Below are 23,775 nucleotides of genomic sequence, written 5' to 3'. Positions count from 1 at the left end.
TGTCAGTACAAGTAATCCTTCAAAACCGGTCACTGACTTAACGGCAGGATCTACTCAAATCACATTTAGAATTATAGAATGGTTTGGATTGGAAGGGGATTTGGTAGGATCAGCCATGCCGTCTGCTTTTAAAAAGTTCTGCTTCTGAAATACTTTTTCTGTGTTAAAACAGCACGTTTGTTAACTCGGCCTTGTGGCTACCGAGTAGTTACAGAATCACAATCACAGAATCGTTGGGGTTGGAAGGGACCTCTGGAGATCATCCAGTCCAACTCCTCTGCCAAGGTAGAGTCACCTGGAGCAGGTGACACGGGAACACATCCAGTTGGGTTTGGAATGTCGCCAGAGACGGAGACTCCACAATCTCCTTTTGCAGACAAGCCCTGCAGGGAGCAGCTGTGACCCCTATCTGCGCAGGGCCACTGTCAAGGGCTGGACGTGGCTGATGGCTGGACTTGATGATCTTATAGGTCTTTTCTAACCTCAATGATTCTGTGATTCTCTTCTAAGCACCTGGTAAACATCTAAGAGACCTGGAGAGCCATGGGGGTAACACAGACACACACCCTGATGGATTCTCACTGTAACAGAGGGACCATCCCCCGTGCAGGTACACGTAACTCATAGCTCAACACATTTAAGTCGGTTTTATTGTGTTCTCACATCCAGCAACACAGGCACAGCCGGCACCAGAACACTGCACAGAGCAGCCACATTCCTGCCCAGTAACATTTAATGGGGAAAATAGTTTCTCTGTGACGTGAAATACGAAGACAAGCAACAGTTTAGATTAGGAGGAAACTCGTTGCTCTGAGAGCGCAGAGGCCCTGGAACAGGCTGTCCAGAGAAGCTGTGGCTGCCTCATCTCTGGAAGTGTTCAAGGTCAGGTTGGACAGGGCTTCGAGCAACCTGGTCTAGTGGAAGGTGTCTCTACCCATGACAGAGGGGTGGAACGAGATGGGCTTTAAGGCCCCTCCCAGCCCAAACCACTCCGTGACTGTTCCCGTGACACGCTGAGGTGCCGCAGGCAGAGCACTTACAGCCCCGACTGGGCAAAATGGCGGCGGCGCCGTGAGGCGTCACGGGACAGCCCGGTAGGGGCGACCGCGAGCGCGTCACGTGGGCACCGCCCGCCCTGCTGGCGCGGGGCGTTCTGGGAGTTCGGAGGCCGCAGCGGCGCCTGAGGAAGCTCGGCCGCCATTTTGTGCCTCTCGCTCGGTCCGGGGCGGCCGTGCGGGCGCTGCGACTCTGAGGGAGCGCTCGGCTCTCCTGCTTTGTAGGTCGGGGTGACGCCACCATGGGCCGTAAGAAGAAGAAGCAGCTGAAGCCTTGGTGCTGGTATCCTTCTGTGTGGGACGCGGCGGATGCAGAGAGCTGGGTGGGGGAGGGTAGCGGCGCGGCCTGGCGCGGTCGGGGCTCGGTCCCGTTCCGTCTCGTACCGAGATGGGGCTCAGCCCTTCTCCGCACGCTCCTTACGGTTTGTCTCGGTGCTTGGCCCTGTTCCAGCCCTGTGTCTTCGGGATGGGGCCCAGTCCGTGCCCTTCCTGTGCTCCCCACCCCCCTCACGGCCTCCGGCCCGCTCCTGTCGCTCTCGCCGAGGCCGCGGCCTCCCGCCCGATCCTTAAAGCCGGGGCAGCGGGAAATAGAGAATTGTCTTTATCCCTTGCGAGGGAGGATGTTAAAGGGAGAAAACCCTGCTACTGATAAATACGTTTATTCACGGAATAAGGTGGGATGTGGTTAAAAGAGAATTTTTAAGCCTTTTTTTTTCTTCGTGACGGGGGGAGCTTTCAATTTATAATTGCTGCATCATGATCAGGTTTAATTTTTCAGTATCCAGAAATACTGGTGAATTTTTATATGATCGCTCCTTCAGAATGTACTCACTGTTGTGGAGTGATTATAAATCTACTTTCTCTCTTACGTTTCTGTCCTCTAGAATTGTTTAATAAAGAAATTTAAAAGGTGCTCCGAGGTGTGTTACCATTTGCAATCTGTAATTGTTTTAGACATTATTTCACCTTTTGGTGGAAGCAAGGGACACACTGTGTTAGCAATGTTAACATTTTCTTAATAATAAATAGCTAATGTGTATTTTTCTCACCTAGGGAAATGTGTGGAGTGTTTGCTGAAATATCAATGCTGACCCACAGAAAAGAAATGCAGTTTGTCTCTTGTTTTATGTAGATGTCCAAACAGTTCTTTGCCGAAAATATTTCTTTTTAAAAACAAAGAATTCTTCAGTTACTGCGGCAAATTATGCTGTGTCATAAAAATTGATACCTGGATAACTGGAAGAGGAAGGGAATTTTAAACTAAAACCTTTGTTCTCTTTTATGATTGTTAATTACTGGTAATTGATTAAAGAGGCATTTCTGAGTGATTTGCGTAATTTCCCTTTTGCTGATTTCAAGCCTGTTTCTCCTTTAATGCTGTAGCAGCATTCACACCCCTGAAGAGAAAAATAGGTAGGACTTGAAAACCATGAGTCAAGCAATATGGAATCAGATGATGATTCTGATTGTCTGCAGACACCTTCCCATTTCTCTACCTGTGTAAAGAGGGGTGTGCTGGACTGGATGAGGATGTTTGTTTTCAGACATCCGTTAAATATTTGTCACCCTTTGAATGCTCAGAGATGCTTCTTGTGCTTTTCTTTTGCTTCAGAAAAATCACACTGATGCTCATTATCTTAGTCCTATCTTAAAGGTCACTTCCAGTATTAAATGTTTCCTTAACAGTCTTCATAGGTATTGTAATAGGGATTTTGATGATGAAAAAATCCTTATACAGCATCAAAAAGCAAAGCACTTTAAATGCCATATATGTCATAAGAAACTGTATACAGGACCTGGTTTAGCTATACACTGCATGCAGGTAAGGAGTTTTAGATTTACATGAGCTTTTCTTTACAGTATCTAAAATATAAGTTAAGTGTCCTTAAGAAGGGAGGTTGGGGGCTTCCAGAGTCTGTAAAACTGGTGAGAAAAAGACAGCAATGGCCTCTTTGCAGCACAGGAGTCCTGCTGTGTCAGCAGTCAAATGGCCGCTGTGCAGCAGAGATCTTTCTCAGGAGTGTTTTGTAGGAGTGAAGGAATTGTTCTCAGTTTTTCTAAGTTCATGTAAGCTGGTTTTAGGGGTAATAGTAGTTACCAGAGATTAGGAGGCACAGATCAAGAAAATGCTTGGCCAGAGAGATTAGTCCCCTGAAGGATGTTCCTTTTCTGTCTTCAAACTGCCTGAAGAACACAGAGAATTTACCCTGAAATGTGGTCAGCAGGATTTATTTAGTTTTTTTTTTTTCTTTAGGTACATAAAGAAACAATAGATGCTGTTCCAAATGCTATTCCCGGAAGAACAGACATTGAACTGGAAATCTATGGAATGGAAGGCATTCCAGAAAAAGACATGGAGGAACGGAGGAGGTTACTTGAACAAAAAACTCAGGGTAAGGTGGAATGTGGCTGGTTGTCTGTCATTTCCCTGGTGTGTTCCTTACTCAGCTGTGGCACTCAGTGAGGGTGGGATTTAATTCCTTCTCTGACAGCAGCTCCAGGCATTTGCCAGCCACGTGGGAGGGATTTTTCCTTTCCTGTTCAGAAGTAGCTGCTGCCAGAGCAGCTCCAACAATTGCCTAACGAATATGGACATGGTCATTTATTTGTGAGGGTCAAGGGGAGGAAAGGCTGGAGGTAAAACTGTCCTGATGATTCCCAAATGCTTCAATTTCTTTGCTGTTCAGGCTTTTGGTTGAACTGCTTTGGTTTATGCAGGACAGCATGATATTGATACAAGGGCAGATCCCTCTCTGTGTTCAGGGTAGTGGCAGTGTGAGTCATGCTCCTTCCCTTTATTTGTGGCTGCAGGTGGGCTCCCACAGCATTCTTTCTTTGTATTTCTGTGACTTTTTGAACACTGGCAAGGTTTGAATTTTGCTGTTAATTTTATGGAATATAATTTGTGTTCAGTTTGACCATATGCATTGTACTGTCTGCAGAGAGCCAGAAAAAGAAACAACAGGATGATTCTGATGAGTATGAAGATGATGAATCTGCAGCTTCAACTTCATTTCAACCCCAGCAAGTTCAGCCACAGCAGGGGTACATTCCCCCAATGGCACAGCCAGGTTTGCCTCCTGTGCCAGGTGCACCAGGGATGCCTCCAGGTGAGTGGCTGTGTTATGTTAGGTCATTGCTGAAAACCTCTTAGAAACATGAATTGCTGCTTGTATGCTTGAGTACTAATCTGCCCTTTTATCACTGGGGTCACAGAATAGTTCTGGGAGGTGCAGATAGGTAGTTTGTTCATTTTCTTCCTTGCTCTGTGCATGAGCACATCTTCCTTGGTGGACTAGATTCAGATCCCTAATGCTGGCATGTAGATTGAAGGCATCTGGTAGTAGGACAGGTTAGTGCTTCAAACAGGAGTCTACCAGTGATACTTGTTCATACTATTTATAACCAGGTTTTGGAAATAGGGCAGAGCTGCTGTGCATCTGGAGACTTCTAACACAGAACAGGCCGTTCATACACAGGCCACAGATACAGTGAGGAAAGAGTTTTGATCAGTGAGTGAAGAATGGTCTCTTGTAATAAGATGTCTTCTCTGGAGACACTAAGGAAATTCCCAATCTTGCAGGGCTGAGGACAATCAATCAAAGTCAAATTTGCAGATAGTACCTATATTGCACTGTTTGTAAGCAATATTGCTTCAAAACCCAATTTTTTAGAACTTGCTGTAAAGCATTTATCCAGTGTAAACTTATTAGATGACATCTGTTTGCAACTGTATGTTATCAGAGTTGTTAAAAATTTATTTTTCTTTTAAGGTATACCCCCATTAATGGCAGGTGTTCCACCTATGATGCCTGGAATGCCTCCAGTTATGCCTGGAATGCCACCTGGGTGAGTAGCAAGAAAGACTTAATATTACATGTTCATACTGTGCATTTTAAACTGTCACAGAAAAAGTAAAGCTAATTAAAAGAATGTACAATAGGGAATTGTGAACTCTGTAACTTAAATATTTAAGACTAACCAAAAAACTGGATGGCTGTAAACCAACATGTAAAATATGGCCAAACTGGGTTTATGTATAAAGTATCTTGCCTTTCTCCTGACTTAATAGTTATTAAGTAGTAATATATTAATACAAAATTTTGTTGTGTTGGTTTAGAGCCTTCTGTGAGCCACTATTCCCTTGTGTATTGCACAAATGTTGTGCATCTGGTTATCAGTCATCAACATAACAGGAAAAAAGTACTGGATAGTTTATATTTTTCTTGTGTTTTGGGCAAAAGATGTTGGTTTTTATGCTTGTTATGGGGTTGACACCATACCCTATCACAATGTGTTCGGAAATTCACAGTTAGATTTTTGATTTTGTCATAAATTTTCACAGATTACATCAACAGAGAAAATACATGCAGTCATTTTGTGGTGGAAACATGTAAGCATCTCATTAATGTAATTCTAGGTACATTCATTATGCCATTTTATGTCATGTTTTTGATAAGCTAGAAATTGTTTTACTGAAAACCTTTGAATATTGCCTAAGAATTTGGGGAAGGTGTCTAGTTAGGTTTTGTTACTGTATAATACATGAAGGTTTTATGTTTTTATCTAAATGAATATTACAAAACTGTATGTGAAATGCATTCTACAAAATATAAACCAAACAGACCCTTAGAGACTTAAAGCCTCTCCTGAGCCAGAGCAGCTCCATGTGCTTGATCCTTCACTCTGCAGGACATTCTGCAGGAACTCAGTTTAATCTAAACTTCAAGTTAACTGAGGTGAAAGCTCGTTGACTTCTGAGACATAAATATTGATTTAACAGCCTTTGAATTGAAAAATCATATCATAGTCAAACATGGTGTGGATGCTGATCAGAAATTTAGCTTTTCTGGGTGGAAACTCAACAGAATTTAATCAGGTTGTCAGACACTTAGTTGTCATTAAATTCCCTGTTAACTTCAGGTGAATGTTATGTCACCTGTAAAAACGCAAATTAATTTGCCAAAATTTCACTGCATTTCATTTTGGGGGAGAGGACGAAGTTGCATTATGCTTTTGTCTATTCTAATCTAAAATTTTGCTTTCTTAACCTGATTAAATTTTGTTTAACAATGACCAAAGAATTAGGAGAGACAAAGCAACTTTGGTGTTAGTGTGACAGCAGTTCTAGCACTATCTGCAGTTTCTCAGAAGTCATTCTGGAGCAGCAGGCAGTGAGCATCCAGCACTTGTTTTGATGTCTGCTGGGTGCCAAGACTGACCTTGCCTTCTCCATGGGTCTGTGTTCCCAGTCACTGCTGCTTCTGCAGTGGTTTTTCCCTGTGTAGCAGTGATAGATGAGTTGAGAGCAGAAATCAGACTTGCCAGAAAGAATGCTCACTTATTCATGGGATTTGATCTGAAAACAGCAGTGGTGAAGGTGTTTTAACTGTCATACAAACAGAAGCTGCTTCTAAGTGGGGTTTTGGTTTGTACTGGAGTGCTGCAGATCAGCTTATCTTGCTCGCTAAAGTAATAAACATTCTTTTATTTTGTTTCCCTAATCTGTTTTTAAATGTCTGCAAAAGATGAAGCAAAATTAAGCTACACTTGTTTGTTCCCTGTAAAAGGCTCATACATATTCATTTAGGAAAAGAAACCAAGTGGTTTCTTTTTAATGTGGAGAAAAAATACGTTACAATGAGGATGTCTCATATTAAAAAACCAAAATCCCACTTTATCATTAGTGTATGGATTGTTTTCTGTAACTGAAATTCTGAGAGCTTTCTTGTCCTGTGATCTCTGCTCTGCCTTTGTCAATGTTTTTTGGATAGTTCTACAGCTCTGGGTTATCTGCCAGTCAGTGTCAGAGAGGAGTAATGGCAGATACACAGTGATTGTAGTGTGATTGGAGCTAGCTGGTTTTCCTACATTCAGACTCCATGAATGTACTGAGATCAGGCTCTGGGAACACTCAGCTGCAGCTCATAGTCTTGACAGAGATTTCAAGAGACACTAGTTCTGGAAATCTCACATTAGAGAAAGTGAGATCTTGAGAAATTAAAGTTCAAATAAGTGTTTGGGGTTTTGGGTGCTGGGTTATGTTTTATTCTTGTGGAGCTGGTTTGGAATTCCCTCTCTTGAGAGCTTCTTGAAATTATTTACCATTATTTTTTGTCTAATACAGGGATGTGCCAATTGTCTTAAAACTTTATCATGTGTGTTCATACCAGTGCTCATTTTCTTTTCAATAGGATGATGCCAATGGGTGGAATGATGCCTCCTGGGCCAGGAATCCCACCTCTTATGCCTGGTATGCCACCAGGTAGGTCAGGGTTGTCGAACTCGTACTATGGTGAGAGTTTAATTATATTTATTTCTTTCTATTAAGATTTAGAATTTATGTAATGAACATACAGACTTATGCCACCACCCACCACCTTCATGTGGTTGGACTGCCACAGAAGCCACTCTGTGCAGAGGTGGTTGATTTATAACTTTTGATTATAAGTAATTATTTTACTTTTATACTATTGTTAAAGTAAAAAACAGAATACTGTTTCTTTGATTTATTGCATTTTCTCACACTGTTGTGTTGCTTGGTCTCTCTTTATCCCTTTTTTTTTAATTAATGTTTGTGGCTGCAGTTGGAAAACAGTAATGACTGAAAATGTGGGAAGTGGGGAATAGTTGGGTGGTTCACCCAGCTAATGAGCCTGCAGTGTGAAGAAACTTAACTGACATTTTGGTCTCTTACCATAGCTAGAAGAGATGTTTGTTGAGCTTGTGCAGCTCTTAAGTAGCCCTAAGTTCCCTGGGTGTTCCCTCTGACCAGCAGCTGGAACACCTGATGGAACCCATGGGAGCTGTTAACTTCCCACTGACCCTCTCCTAGAGCTCCACACACACCAAGTGCAGGTGGTGTGGTGACACTGTAACGTGTCCCAGTCCACTTTACTGATGACCCCAGTAAAGCTGGCAGTGGTTCAGTCAATTCAGTCAATTCATACCTGCAGTGTGTCAGAAACAGTTACTGCATGAATTGTATTGGTTTGTCGAGAGCACAAACTTCATTATTGCCGCTTTAGTAAAAATCAACTTAATCCAGCATTGTTCTGAAGTGTTAGAGGTTACTCCCTGTGCATGGCCATTGACTGTTGACTGCTGGCATTACCCTTTGTCATGTTTTATTTTACTGTTGCCTTAAAAATACATCTTGTAGTGGGAAACTTTGTTCTAAGGAACACTGGGAGCGGGATTGTCTAAAGGAATATTGGTGCTTCCTGGAGCCTGATCCGCCGCCCATTGTTTGTGGTTTGCAGGGATGCCCCCTCCTGTTGGGCCTCGGCCTGGCATGCCTCCAATGACACAAGCACAGCCTGTTACAGCCCCAGGCATTCTGAACCGGCCTCCAGCTCCTGCTGCAACAGCACCAACTCCACAGCCTCCAGTTACTAAACCACTCTTTCCAAGCGCGGGGCAGGTAAGGTATCCCAGAGCCTGGAATGCCTTGTTATATTCTTCAAATTGCCACTGTGTCAGTAGTGCCTATTTATTATTGAGGAGGCCCAAGAAATGACTGGTTCAGGTTTTTGCTTGGGTTGATGTTTAATTCAGTGTAGTGCTTGAATGAATTTTAAAATATTCTTTTGTTTGTCTTAAAACAGCTGTGAAACCAGACAGAAGTTCTATAAGCACTGGGGAAGAAAGGAGTAGGCAAAACACTCTTAAAGGCCTTTAAGTTTGTTGTTGTTAAGGGAACTTTGGGTGGGTGAAGAGATGTGTTAGCTACAGGAATCTGATTGCATAGAACTCTACCTTTCCAAGTTAAAAATCTTGACATGACTTGTTCTCACTCATAATGGGCTCTCTACTGATAAATGGATGAATTTATTCTGTAGTCTTGTTAAACCGGTTAAACATTGCCTGAGTTAGGAGGTTTTTCTACTTCAAAAAGTTTTGGAGTAAGTCATTGTAGTGAAAAGTTAATTTTAATGTTTTGTGGGGGGAAGTGGGGAATTGATAGTGGCTTGTGACCTCTTCCCTTTGAATGCACTTTTTCCTGGGTCCTGGAGTTCTTACTTGCTTTCAAGTATGTTGCAGAGGCCTTTGTAATGTACTGTTTGCATTTTGGGCTTCTTCGGGGACGATACATGGTTACAAAAATACAGTCCTTTCATAAGAAAGGGCTTAGTATAAGAAATCCTTTCATCTGGATACTTTCCACCCATTTGTTTGGAGACTTTTCACTGTTTCCTTTCTTTTATGCTACAGATGGGGACACCTGTCACAAGCTCAAGTGCAGCTTCCTCCAATTCAGAAAGTCTCTCAGCATCTTCTAACGCTCTGTTTCCTAGCACAGCACAAGTACGCAGGAAGTCACAGTTTAAAACAAATTGCTTTGCACCTTAACCCTTTGGACCATTCTGTAAAATCTAAAATTGACTAAACATCTTCAGATAATTTTTGTTATATTCCTGATTATGTTTAGCTGGTAAAACTGCAGAGTCCTTGATGATGAGTTGCATCTTAGCAGAAATAAGCATGTCAAAGTGCCCAATTTTTCTTAGTGTGAAAGAATGAAATGTAACATCCTGGTTCTAAAGGGTTAAAAGAGCATGAAAGCAGTTAAATGCATTTTAGTGGGCAGTGGTTAGCTTGATGCATGGTGAAGGCTTTTTAGTTTATGTTGTTTAATATGTTACATCATAATGTAGGGGATTTTAAATTTGCGTTATGTGCAAAATGTTAATTTTTTTTTTTTTTTGATTGAGAGGTTCAGATAGTTGTAAATATCCAGTGACTAGAAACAAAATCATTCTCTCATAACTAGAGTTTGCTTTGGAGATTGCTGTGTCTTCAGACAGCAATCTGAAAGACAGCTTTGCAAAACAGACTTCTACAGGGTTTTTGTAACAAAAGAGGAGGAGAGATGAAATGTTGGAATCTCTAGTGGACCTCATACCTGCTTCCATTGATTCTTCATTCAGAAATAAGATTAAAGTTCTGTGGATAGACATAGTACTTTGTGAAAGTACTACGTTGTGCTTATAGAGAGAACGCTTAAAGCCCTGACACAATAGAGCTTTCTTAAATATTTGATTAAAATATTTCTTAAATACCTAATTTTAATGAATACTAGCACTTTGAGCTGTACTCTAAACTAATGGTTGCTGAAATATGTTAATTTAGTGAAAGACTAATAAACCTATGCTTAGAGGCTCCTAAAAATAGTGATTCAGGAAAGATTTACATATTTGCCAAATTCAGGGTTTGAGATAAAATAGTAGGCTGTTTTTTTCTTTGTTGTTCCTTTGTTGTGGTGGCTTTTGACCTTCAGATTTTAGACTTTCCTGTGTGTATGTGTATATACTGGGGTTTATTTTGTCTTGGTTTCAGTTGCTCTAGTATGCAATAAGGCTGAACTTTACTTTTGTCAAGCTTGTATAATCATATCTCACTGGAACGTTTCAGAGGTCTAACAGTCATCATTTAAGTTTTCTTAAATGAAAACTTTATTTGAGAAATAAATACTGACCTGTCTGTGTGTTTCACAGGCTGCAGCAGCTGTGCCAGGGCCAGTTGGTACTGATTTCAAACCTTTGAATTCTACACCTGCAACAACAACGGAACCCCCCAAACCAACATTCCCGGCTTACACACAGTCTACAGCCTCAACCACTAGCACGACAAACAGCACTGCAGCTAAACCAGCTACTTCTATCACAAGTAAGCCTGCTACCCTCACAACAACCAGTGCAACCAGTAAGTTGATCCATCCAGATGAGGATATATCACTGGTAAGTAACATGTTTTCATTGTCTTACTGAAAAATGCAATTTGTGATGATATGGCAGGTTGAATGGAATTTCATCTGTGCTCTGCATTATGTGTATTTTAGTAATGGTGAGAGTGCAAACCATGCAGAGAAAATGTAACTTGAGTTATGACTGGCATATTGGCAGTGATCTTGCTGCAGTCTAAGCCTTAGCTTTGGTGGTGGTGGGAAATCTCTCAATCCAAAATACAATTTGGACTTTACTGCATTTGGACTTTGTGTAGAACTAAAGACTGAACACTTTGAAGTTGTTTTGATGCTATTACAGCAGTTAGAAATATGGAATTTATGGATAAAACAAATGAACATTAATTACAGTTCAGAGATCTTAAGATTTATGTTTTTAAGAGAAAAAGGCTTTATTCAGCTGGGGGAAGGGGAGGATTTGAGTTCCATGCAGAATACTCGAATTGGTCTGTATTAAGGAAGAAAGTCTGCAGAAAGGGGGGCAAATCCTACTGCTGCTGGGTAATGTTACTGGTAGTCTTTGAATTTGTAAGGTAGTTAAAATAGTTTAGTAATCTACTTTGTTGCACCTCTATTTACTTTGCTTTTGGTGAGTTTTAACACGATGTGTTGTGGTTGTCTCTTCTGCTTTTAGGAAGAGAGAAGGGCACAGTTGCCTAAATACCAGCGCAATCTTCCTCGACCAGGCCAGGCTGCCCTGGGTAATCCACCGGTTGGACCAATTGGAGGTATGATGCCACCACAGCCAGGAATTCCTCCACAGCAACAAGGAATGAGACCTCCCATGCCACCTCATGGTAATCATACGTTTCCCAGCTTCCTATTTTTGAAAAGATTCGTGAAATTGCCTATGCTAGCAGGGAGGGGTGAAGCTTTTCACAAAATACACTTCTCACTATTTAAAAAAAAATTTAAAAATTATTCTTTGCATCTTAACTATTCTGTTTATAGGTCAGTATGGTGCTCATCACCAGGGCATGCCAGGATATCTTCCTGGAGCAATGCCTCCATACGGTCAGGGACCTCCGATGGTGCCCCCGTACCAGAGTGGACCTCCTCGCCCTCCGATGGGAATGAGACCGCCCGTAATGTCGCAAGGTGGCCGCTACTGATGCTCCTACTCACGCTCTAATAGGTTTGGAGATTAAACCTTTTCTCATCTTGTGCTGTTAATATAGCCAAGCTTCCGTCAATTAAGGCTTCATTGTGACTCTTATAAAAATAAGTATCTTCCCACATGCAAGGAGCTGTTGGACATTTTATTTTACATGGGAAAAATTATTTGGAATAATAACAGGAACTTTTCCTGATGTTGCAATTTATACTGTATGGCTTCTTTTTCATGTTTCATCTAGGTTTTTAGAAGTGAAGTATAGTAAATATGGTTCGTTAAATTGTGAAGGCGCTGGAATTACATGAACATACCACCTTAAAGGCAAGTTCTGTAATGTTACGTTGCTATTTGTGAAATGATGCCTTCACAGCACTTCAAGTGCTGTTGGACTTCATGTCCCCAACATAGTTTGGTGAGGGCTGTAACTGTTCCCAACTACTTGTACATTAAAGTCTGAACTTGTAACAATATTTAATGTATTTAGAGTTCCTCCTGTTCCAGGGTTTAAGTAAACTGACCCACTAAGGTCATGTGACTTTTCTGTACTGTTATAAACTTCATTGTAATAAAAGAGGAGAAAAATTTATATGCCTTTTTATTCATGACCAGCTGTGGACAACTGCCTGAAAGGTTTGTACAGATGCATGCCGTGGTAGCCATTGGTGTAATGAACACAGTTATTGGTGCTGTTTTGATAAAGTCTGAATTCCTTGTTCTAAAAAGTCACTCCTTAGCTGTACGTCTGAGTAGACAAAGACCTGTACACTTATTAACTGACTCCTCAAAATTGAGGCTGCAGGAGGCACATCCTAACTCTTGGTTGTAATTTCTCTTAATGCATATGTTTCTTTATTTGTGCTTTCTTGTCCTCAATAAATTTTAAATGATTTCTAGTCCTTGCACTTGCTTGTAGGATGTGAAAGTGCTCTGAGATACATCCTAGTGCCAGGATGTGTCCCATTAGTTCACTTTGCAAATGATACTTTTTAATGTGCAAGTGGAGATGAATTTTAGGATCCTTTAGGTGAATATTTCTAGAAGCTTAGGTGCATGGCACATGGGTGAGTGACTTCCAGTTAATGTATTGAAGTTGACCTGCAAAAGAGAAATAGTAGCTTAACCCTCTTAATGCACAGAAGAGGCAAAGCAGGCAAGAGTAATGTGTGATATGCTGTGTTTTTACTTTAAATGTTGAGAATTTCATGTTTTTGCAGTCTCTGAAAGGTGAACCATCTGTAACCATCTGTTGTGCGCTATGATCAGATGTTGTCTAAGTTTTCTTGAGCCATTCAGTAGAAGTTTCTGGAGTAAGAGACCTTTTTATCAAAGAGACATCTTCCCTCTATGAATTAGTCATTTCTCTGTTTATAAGGGTAGAGTGACAAGTTCCTCTTAAGGTTGTAATTAAGTCTGACATCAAGTGTTCCTTTGTTACACCTCTGATGAGAATGTAGAGGGAGACTTTTTGGAGGGAAGTGAGAGCCTCTCTGGCTTCTTCTCAACAGGGAAAAAAGAGTGGTGAATTTTTCATTTGCAGGTCAACTTTAAATACATGTTCCAGCCTCAAGCCTTATCTGCAGTTTAATTAATGGGGATATCTCTTCTTTAGGGTGGGTAGAAGGATCATTAGCATTTTTGTGTCATTATATTCATAGACGTTTTTGTAGATGGTGGAATCTTTCACTTAATTTTCATACTGAGCATTATGTCTCTGTTTCTTGCAAGTCTTGAGGTTTTGTAGCTGCACTAAAGCACTTCATGTGGCTCTATTCTGTACTGTCTCTTAAAAGTACAAAAATAACAGTACAGCTAAAATACTACATTGTCTCAGCTTCTAAACTGTGGTCACAGAATGTCTCCAAAGCACTAGAGAGAGCATCCAGTGCAATCTAGTTGCAGCTGAATGGCCTTAGTTTAACCATTAAGAATTGCCAGGCACCTTTTTCTGAAGTGTTCAGTTTTAAGACCATAAGTCCAAGCCTCTGTTGAGAAGCAGTTCTCTCTGATCACTGCTATCTACTGATCACCTGTCAGATGTGCAGTATTTGGCTTGCAAATGTTCTGAGTGGGCCTCGATGTCAATTCTTTTGTTAGCTCTTCATCTTGCTTTAGACGTAAGTCTAATAGATAAAACTTGTTTTGCTGAGGCAGCGCTTTTATACTCTGGTTTTCTTCTGTTTACCTGATTAGAATCATTACAAAATACTGAAGAGATTATTATGATGTCTTATATTTGTACTTTTTATAGTATTACACATAAAATTTGTACATTATAAAGTGATCTTAACTACTGCTTGTAAAACTATAAAACTTCTTGCCTTTTTCTGAAGATCATACTGCTGCTCTAAGGATGCTTTGCCCTTCTGCCCCAGTCAAGTAATTTCCTTCTCCCTTTGGTGTCTTTCTGTAATTTTCCATATGTTGTTTCCAGACCCCTACTTTTCCTGGGATAAAACCTTATTGCATGCACTGTTAACTTGGCATATTCTGCAAGTTGTATTAGTTAAGTTTCACTCTTTTAAACAGTGAATGTCTCATTCTGATAATGGTACCATTTTGTAACTAATACTGCATAGACTTAAGCTTGAATGCATTTTAAGAATAATATTTCCTTAGTAGTGATGTTATGAAAGCCCCTTGAGTAGGTACTTCCACGTGTATTTCATTGGTACTTGCATACAAGCAGGTGAACAATTTTTCTGTGATTTTCACGTGGATACTTCATTTCCTGCTCCTGTCATTCCTGTGCAATAAGAGCTGTGATGTGGCTGCCTTCAGTCTTCAGTTACTTTTTGTCTCTTGTGTGATTCTTCTGTAAACAGGCAGATGTTTCATTGCCTGCATTGTCTGTTGGTCCCTGCCTTCATTTCTTTGGATACTGCTTCTTAATGTTCAGAGAGTTGGATTTATGGTGCATTTACCCAAAACCAGTTAAACTACTTTGAACGTAATAGTTGCTTGTATAAAGACAAAGACTTGGTTTACAGCACCAAGTGTAATCAACATAGCTCTGCCAGCAAAATCCCTGATGTAATGCAGCCATGGAAATAGGTTTTTGCTTTAGTTAATCCTTTCTTGGAAGGAGATTGCAGAAGCCTTTATGATTACAGAAAAGCATATCTTGTGGAGCTGTTGCAGGACCCTAGTGATGTAATTACATAGGCAGAAGCTTTGTTTTTCAGTTGTTGCCTAAATCTGCCACGGCAGATCTTGCATTAAAATTCACACTTGCAAGTGCATTTTGACCAGCCTTGAAATTGCAATATAATGCAAATGTTGAATACAAAGGATTAGGCTACAAGAAAATTTCAGACACAGGTGGGAAAATAGGTTTAACAGAAAGCATGCCAGAATTTATTACATCTAGGATTCTGTAGAAGGTTCTCAATTATTTTATGCATGGTCTCAATATTATAATAAGCAGCTGATCTTTAGGGCAAAATGGATGAGACTGGCATGAAAGAACCTTGAGAAAGCCTGGGTTAGATTTTTAGAAGTCTTTGTATAACTCTTCCATACAACCATTAGAATAGCCTTCTGCCATTGGCAAAGTTGCTTTAAATAAAATACTACTTAGCTGGCATATGTAGGCTGAAAATTTCTTCTGAAACCTTTGGATTACTTTTTTTTTTTTCCCCACAGATGATAATTTAGGTGCTGATAATAAATTTGAGGCTGGGCTGTTATAATAACAGTGGATAACCATTCCTCGCTCTGTGCATGCATGGGACAATGTAAACAAGCTTCTAGAAACACATTCAGCTGCATCTGCCTTCTGTGGTTTCTGCCAGGATTTTAGTCTGTGGAGCTCTTGAGCAGTACTGACACAGAACTGGTTAACTTACTGTCTTAAAACCTGGATGAAATTGAATGGCATAGATAACCTGCAGTTACTTTATAGGAATCAAATAATTTGGAGACAAAATGAAAACAAAAATACCAAGATGACTTCAGTTTTATGAACAGTAAGAAGGTCGTTATGACCTTCAGTTAAATTGAGACTGATAAACTATCCATGAGCTGGGGCCACAATTTGAAATGGTAACTAATGACACTTAGTAAATGTCTTAATAATTGTACTGGTCTAGTTTCTACATGAACACTAAGACAAGGGTGAGCATTTTCAGTGGCTGGTGGAATCTTTAACTCAACTTTCCATGAACTAGTACAACAAATACTATCAGTTATGTGAAAAATGCCCCAAGACAACTGACTGACGTTCCATTGATCAAGATACAAAGCAAAACAAGCTGTCCAATTCAGACATAGCTACCAACAACAAAAAATATTGTTTGGACCTAACAAAAGAGGTGCTATAGCAGTAATTTTCTTTTGTTTGCTTGATCACTGGAATTTTATTAATTTTTAATGCATGTCTTTCACTTAATTGGGTCATGTTTTTTCTAAAATTCAAATTTTTCTTCTTCCTATAGCCCTGCCATAGGACAGGCTGAGGCAGAGTCTCAGTGTTGCCCTGTTCAGTCTGAGGCAAGTGGGATTTATTTTATTCATTCTGGGGGCTTTCACAGCTTTATGGCTGTTGGATATTTATGTCCCCAAACTTGCAGCAAGTTTGGTGAAGGCCCCTAAATTTATTTTAATTTAGGTTTTTTATTCTCTTTTGGTAGATGGGCTCTATATTAATATTTATCTTTTTATTAAAACTGTGTTTTTAAGAGTCTTAAGGGGGGAACCTGTTTTAAGATGTGTGGGTACCTTTTCTCTTAATGGAATGCATTTCCTTCAAGGCTGCTCAGGTAGTCCTTAAGACACTGCCCCTCCCCATTTTCCCTGCATTGCATTTGTGCTGTATTTGGTTCTGGGTTTGGTAGTGTTCATTTTGTGTAGTCTCTGAATTAGTGGCATGTAAATACCAATTATTCATGTTTTCTCTTCTGAGGGATATGTATCTATTGAAAAGCTTAAAATAGATGTGAACTAGTAAGTTAATTGCTACAAGAAGTTGTAGCCCAAATTACAGAATACAGTTTCTTTGAAGAAGGTTAAGATGTTAATACTGCTGTGTTTGTGAGCTGCACCTCAACAAATATTAATGTAGAGCCCTGTGAAGAAATAGAGATCAGATCCTTGTTGGTAACACAGAATAGAAGAGTGAGAAATCAAAGCTGCAGATTTTTCAGCTTGCCAGTTTCAGGAAGAACCTTTTTCTCAGTCTCTTTTTCCTCAGTTCAGGGAGAACTTTTTCCTCCATCTCAAATACGTCAAATTTGAAAATGTTTTGACTCTTGCAACAGTAGTAAGAATTGAAAAACTTTCTTTTCAACCTTGTGAGATTCTGTTGCATATTCAAAAGCTTTATTTGAAGTTCCTTCTTTCACGCAGTGCCTAGCAAAAATTTCTACCCTTTGTGAAGAAAAAGGTGCTTATTCTGTTGCAGATCCATTGGTTGTGAATGCTTGAGGTTGCTTAAGGAAAGCTTCAGAACAGCAGGTTTTGTCTGAAGAGGTCTTGTAGCTATAAGCAGTGAAATAGTAAATAAAGAAATGTGGGAGTCTGGTTTGACATCCTTTTTAAAGTTTTTGGGATATTTTTCAAGTTTGTGGTGAGGCTTTTTTATGAGCATAATTGTTTATTTTTTCAAGATTCTGTTTAATAATGACCCCTAATGGGATTTCAAGTAATTTTAATTCAAGGATAGGGTTGTAATTAACTTAGAGTGGATTGCACATTGCTGTTGTACCCTTCTTTGTTTGTACTCTGCCCTTTGCATTTTTCCTGTAGAAGGCCCCCCCAAAATCCTTGTCTGACTGGAAAATTGACATGTCCATGTTAACTCTTTCAGAATGGTTATTGAGCATGGTCTTGCTTTGCTAATTCTCGTTGTGGTGCTCCCCCTGATAACAGTGAAGATGAGAACAGTTCTTCAAGAGAAACTACTGCAACTAGTACTTCTTGCTTAACTTATAGGACCATTTGGCTTAGTTATTTTTTCCCTAGAATGTCTAAGGAAACTGTTAAACTCAAAATAATACATTGTGGGGCTTGTACTTCTTGCTTAAAGTATCTGAATCTCTTAGAGTTTCAAAATAAAAAATAGGCAGTTTTGAAATGCCTCTTGATTTTGAGGGATGAAGTGTGTTCTTAGTTACATTCCAGTATTTCAGCTCTCATTGCAGCAGTTTGTGTTTCACAAAGTTGGACATCTTGCTGTTAGTGAAATTTCTTTACTAAAGGTAACAATATTTCAGTGATGTGACTTTTATAGATATTAACAAAATGAGGTCTTGGAGTTCAGTTTTTTTTAAGCGTAAGTAGGGGCACATAACTTTCTTTACGGAGCAGGGGTTACTGATACTCTGTTAAATTGGGTAAATTTGCACCTGATCTGTTAAACAAGAAAAATAACTTGGAGATGTGGTAAATAAAGTACATACCACACATGGAGAATTTTAAAAAAATCTCTATGCTTGCAATCAAAATAATCAGACGAGGGAAACAGTGGTAGTGCCTGGGTTGTGTTAGAATGCAGCTGCCTGTGACTGACTGTCATGGGTGGGCTAAGTTGGAAGTAGTTCAGAGGAAAGAAGAGTTTTGGGACAGCCGTTTAAGGGATCAAGAGGAATCAAAGTGTTTGTAAAGTGTAATGTATATAAAAGTTCTTTCTGAAGTTCTGAAAAACACTCGGTGAGAGGTTTCTGGCACACTGTAAGCAGCAACTTACTGCAGTCTTGATTGCCAGAGCACAGATTCCCAGTAAGGCTCTGTTACAGGAAATGCAGTTTTACTGCACTCTTGTGAAGATGGGGCTGAGGGGCTGAGCACTGGAGCCTGCTGCTCTGGCAGCCAGCCATATCCTGTCCTGAGCCACAGGATCCAGGGGTTATCCTCATGCCATTTGTTCCTGGCATCCTGCTGAGTCAGTTTTGACTGTCCCTGGTATGTATGAATAATTGTCAGGCTTGGTACTTAAATACCTGGACACTGTGTGAATAATGAGGCCCTTGTACCTTCTGAACAAGTTTACAAAACCACCTAAGTTCTTGTGGGCTTTCTTGCAGTAGGGACAGTCCACAGCACTGCTGTTTTAATGGCAGTGAATTTGACTTTTGCAGAAAAACTGTCTTGAACTTATTTATCTTAAGGTTTTTCTTTCTTGAGGATATAAAGAAGTAAAAAAGTTTTGAGGAAATAGAATTTTAATGCAAATATCATCTTAACTGACATGACATTGAGAGCTTGAAAGCTTTGTTAAAAATTCTCTTGTTAGCAGTTAAAGCGTGTCTGACAGCTAACTGCCTTACACAAGGTTCAAGCTTCTGACATCTTAAACTTTTTTCACTTAAATTTTGTCTTAAATCTCTACCATATTCAGAAAGGGAGCATGGGTTGTAGAATTTCAGCTTCTCCTGCTCTTAGTAGCCACTGTGTAGAACTGTTTTTTGCTAACAGTAATTTTAATTACCTGAAATGAATGCAGTACTACCAAAAGAAACGATTTCACCATCTTCCAACTTAGGAAGTTATGTAATGGTTTGAGACAAAGATGTCATGGAGAGCTTTTTTCTTTTCTCTTATTTTCATTGAGTTACTTGCACTGAATTCTCTAGGCTCTTTCTCATAAACTTAAGTGGGAAAAAATACATTTTGCTCTTTCACTTGTAAAGTCCAGAGTAAGAAACACGCTTTAGGACTTTATGAAGGAACCCGGCAATGTAAGTATTGTAATTTCCTTTATGTTTTTAGTAGGCAGCTGGTGACCTTGTTAAACGTATGGGTTATGTATGAACAATCACAAGGGCAAATTGAAAGTAGTTTTACAGTTGCCTTTACTTCACATGCTTTTCTTAAACAACAAATTGCAGTAATTGAAGTTTGGCAGCTTTTTTTTGCTTTTTTTTTTAATAAAAACTAAATTATGGGTAAAACACCTTGGTTTAATACAATTTGTGTTTCTGTTAACTAGCAGCAGAATTTCAGCATTTGCTACTTACTGGTAGAGAAGAAAAATTCCACAGAACTGCCAGTACAGGTTAGTTTAATCTGTAAGTACCTGATGTTCCTATTTGAAATAATTTGTTCAAATGATACCACATAAATACCCGAGGGGAATTTTGGTCTCTGAAATGTGATTGTTACCTACTACTGATTCCAGTAGTGAGTGAACAGACTAGACTTTTTTGGAAGATCTATAATGGATTTAACTATGCTTGTGGACAGGTAAAAAATATCTGCAAGCACCTTTAAGGAAAATTTAATAGAGAATTTTGACAAGCAGCCTTTGATGTTACTGAAGAATGTGAAAATCTGAAGTCAAAATCACTGTGGTAACATGCCAGTTATTACTGAGGCTGTTTTTTACCAGCAAACCAGCAGGATCCTGTGTTTGTTGTGTTGGGGATTAAGCATTTCTGTTTCTAAGACTCCATAGCAGCTTGTAATCTTTATGTTTTCTTTAGCTATTGCTAATTACCCTTTCTTACCCACAGATTTTTACTTTGTTAGGCTGGTAAGCCAGGAGCTTGTTCTTCTGTGCTTTTTTAATTACTTTTGTTGGTTCATTTCAGCACTTCAGAGGCTACCTACAAACATGGTCTTGTCCAACTGTTTTATCTTACATCAGAGTTACTGCTCTGCCTCTATTTTAATTCTGCCCTATTCCATATTCCCAGGAATTCTGGTATTTTATTTCTATTGTGTAGAATGTTTTATACCTTAAAATAGGAAAGATTCTCTGTGAATGAATAAAAGATGCAGCTTTCTCTGGAATGGCTGCATACATTTATTTCTATTTAGACTTTGTATATCTCATCTCTGCATATCAGTAGAAGAGATGAAAACCTTTTCTATGCTGTAAGCATGAAGCAGAGATCAACAGCAGGATGGGCTGTAAGATTGTGCTTTAATTCATTTGTGAGGCCATGATGTCCCACTCTGAATTTGAGGGGCTTTTGACATCACTGGTGGGTAATTACTTAGTCAGCAGTGGGAAAGTCATAGTTATGTGGTAGCTGAACAGACACTTGAGTTTTCCCAGCTCATCTGAAGGGTCTAGAATGGGTTTATGAGTGACTTGCCACTTCCAGCAGAATTGCTTGGTTTAGGGTTCCAAAATCTTGAGCAGTGCTGCAGAATTCATCATAAGAACATGCACAGTTTCAAGGCAATTGTATCTTCCCACGTTTCAGAATAGTTACTCTTGCATCCCATTGCCTGTTATCTTCTCTACATCAGTTCTTGGTAATTTACACTAAATTGCTTTATCTTCAAAATGAGCTGCAGGCAAATTTTGGACTAATGTTGCATAGGTTTTTCTTCCTAGAAGGGGGAAAATTGTGTATCTTAATTATATACAATATACCTTAATGTTTACAAATTAGCTTTATCTCTCTTTGCTTAATCTTAATTGCAGGTATGCAAGAATAAAAGGGATACCTTGTTGTGAGGTTAACCCTGTTAACAGAATGTGTCTGTATTTCTTACACCATCTGTGGCTGACCCTAGCTGATGCTAACATTAATGCAATGCTCAGTACTAAGTTGGAGTGAGTAAATGCTTTTGGCTGCTCAATTACCTTATCAAGTCCTGGTTTTGGCAGTGGCTGGATGCAGACCTACACTACTTGTACCCTGGCCTGGCAGTCAGTGGGGGATAACTAAAGGGCAGAGTGTGTTCCATAGTATCTTAACAAAGAAAAAGTGCATTTCTCCAGGACAGATCGTAGTAGAACTCTTTGTGAAATTTTAAATGGCAGTTACTTATGGTACTTTTTGGTAGAATAAAGTTTATTTTCTTTTGAGATAGGACCAAAACAAGACTGGAAATTTGAACTTTGATTACCAGGTAAACAGTGTTAAATTGTAGCTCAACTTCTGACACACCATTAGAGCAGCTGTCCATTGTGAAGTGGTTCAGCAGTCTTCCCTCCCAGTTCTGGTACTGTGTATTTGGAACAGTTTGTCATTTCCCACTTTTTCCTTAGACTCTTTGCTGACTCCCAGTTGCCCTTTTAGAGTTTCTGGTCACTGTGCAGCAAACTCAAAATGAGCAAACTCCAAGCTGGTTTTAGTACCTTGATAAAGGACCTGGAAGCACATGAGTGAACAGTGTCCCCTCTCGGTAGCAGTATGGCCACAGAAGTTAGTGTCTTGTGAAGGGCTTTTTTCTGTAACTTAACTGATACTGCTTTTGTGTTAAGTGGTATGAAAGGGCTGGGATTACCAATCTTTTTCAAAAGACAGGTGGTGGCAAAATACTGGTGTTGAATTTAATTCAAGAAAGTGAGAGACTGGTAAGTATGTGCATCACTTTAATGCATGCAAATAATACTAGCAATAACAAGCTTAATTTTATAGCATTCACTTTACAAAGAAGATTAAAAGAAAATGTGGAGCTGACATGATTTGCATCCACTGGGAACCCCCTCTTGAACTGTTCTTCTGGAATGGGTCATTGCACACACAGCCATCTGTAATGTGTGACATTTTGTAAGTCTCTGATTAAACAGAAGTGAACCACTGTTTCTGTGTATTTTTCTTTTCTCCTCTTGAAAACCTATTTAAATTATTAAATTATTATTGCAACAGCTGTCATGGTGAGAATAACTTGGTACCAGCTTTTTGATTCTCTATAAGCTGCAGAGACTCATTTGTGTGAGTTCTGACTTAAAGTGGAGACAAACATGAATCCTAACTTCTTGACCTGTAACTTCCTTTTGCTGTTGATCTGCTGTCCTGCTGCTAAGCAGACTATAAAAGCTATTGAAGTTAGAAGAGTCAGAATATGGAGGAAAAATTTCTAACAGTGTTTTCATAAAAGTTGGTGGCATGGGCGTGCTGGGAGGTCTCTGTTCTAAACCCTTTTTGAGCAGAGAGATGAGGTAGCTTGGGAAATGACACCTCCCGGGTATAGGGTGAGAATGGATTACTGTGCTAGGCTGGTTGGGTGTATTTAGCTACCACTGTTCACCCATGGGTTCGTTTCTGAGAGCTGGTAAAGGGAAGATAAAGAGATATCTTTATGCTGTGGCATGGACCATTTGAAGGCATTTTGCATTGGCTATGTGTGACAAGAAGGAGGTGCAGTAGAGGACCCTTCAAGGGAACACTGCTGCTGTGCAGAAGTTCCTAATGCATATTTGTCCTCTGGCCCTTTCAGCTGCAGGAAATCTGAGAGGCATTTGGGAGCTGCTTTGTACCAAGAGCCAGTTGTGTGTTGCCTGGCAGGTTAATGCCCTCCCAGTGTGAACATGACTGGTAGTAGGAAGTAGAAAGGGTGGGTCTGTGCTTGTTGCACTGTGAGCCTCAGCTGGTTGTTCTTGCAGTGTGGGACAACAAGAGTTAATCTGTAAGTTCACACTTTTTCTCTAAAACTTGTTTTGCTCCTTTTTTTTTTTTTTTTTTGTTGGTTGGGGTTTTGTTTGGGTTTTTTTTTTTTTGTTTGGTTTTTTTTTGGGGGGGGTTGTGGGTTTTTTTTGTTTGTTTGGTTTGGTTTTGGGTTTTTTTCGGTTGTTGTTGTTGTTTTCTGTGGGCCTGGGGGAATGAAGAGTTTAAATCTAAACTTTCAATTTCTTAAAAGGTAAAAGTAGGCATATATGAGGAGCATGACTCCTGTTTATACCTCAAAGGCTCAAGCTTGTGCAGTAGTGTGAGCTTCAGGGCAAAGTACTGCTGTCTGCAGAATCGAGTTGGGTGTGGGCAGGCAGTAAGCAAATTACAAGACAGACCCTCCTGGCCAAGCTGGCTGTAATTTTTCATCGTGGTAACAGTTCCTTTTCAAAAACAAAGTCCGTGTTTCTGCCACAGTATTTGAGCAGGTTGTGTATGTGGTGAGCAGTCAGTGCTTTGCTTTTCAGTAAGTTTACATATCAGGTTTCTGCTCTGGGTTGAAGCCATCCTAATGCC

The 23,775-nt window shown here is 39.9% G+C and overlaps 1 protein-coding gene across 6 annotated transcripts; it reads left to right on the top strand.

The window, feature by feature from the left end:
• The first annotated feature begins 1,165 nt into the window (after nucleotides 1–1,165).
• On the top strand, nucleotides 1,166–22,391 carry ZNF207 (zinc finger protein 207). Of its 6 annotated transcripts, none has more exons than XR_010785073.1 (13): nucleotides 1,166–1,338; nucleotides 2,751–2,877; nucleotides 3,310–3,448; nucleotides 3,998–4,165; nucleotides 4,829–4,904; nucleotides 7,250–7,350; nucleotides 8,318–8,478; nucleotides 9,270–9,362; nucleotides 10,553–10,795; nucleotides 11,435–11,597; nucleotides 11,752–11,935; nucleotides 12,156–12,235; nucleotides 16,348–22,391. XR_010785073.1 is itself a non-coding variant. In XM_066566059.1 (12 exons), exons 1-11 carry the CDS (start codon nucleotides 1,298–1,300, stop codon nucleotides 11,910–11,912), a joined length of 1,473 nt encoding a protein of 490 aa, XP_066422156.1. In that variant the 5' UTR covers nucleotides 1,166–1,297; the 3' UTR covers nucleotides 11,913–11,935; nucleotides 12,156–12,500. The 6 variants fall into 6 exon arrangements, 4 of the variants coding, with proteins under 4 accessions (XP_066422156.1, XP_066422159.1, XP_066422158.1 ...); XR_010785072.1 differs by having other exon boundaries at nucleotides 1,167–1,338; nucleotides 11,752–12,235; nucleotides 16,348–16,402; nucleotides 19,839–22,391; XM_066566059.1 differs by lacking the exon at nucleotides 16,348–22,391 and having other exon boundaries at nucleotides 12,156–12,500.
• The last annotated feature ends 1,384 nt before the right edge of the window (nucleotides 22,392–23,775 follow it).

The sequence above is a fragment of the Molothrus aeneus genome, chromosome 26 (assembly GCF_037042795.1).
Source record: "Molothrus aeneus isolate 106 chromosome 26, BPBGC_Maene_1.0, whole genome shotgun sequence".
NCBI lineage: Eukaryota > Metazoa > Chordata > Aves > Passeriformes > Icteridae > Molothrus > Molothrus aeneus.
This window is presented reverse-complemented; position numbering and strand designations above follow the sequence as displayed.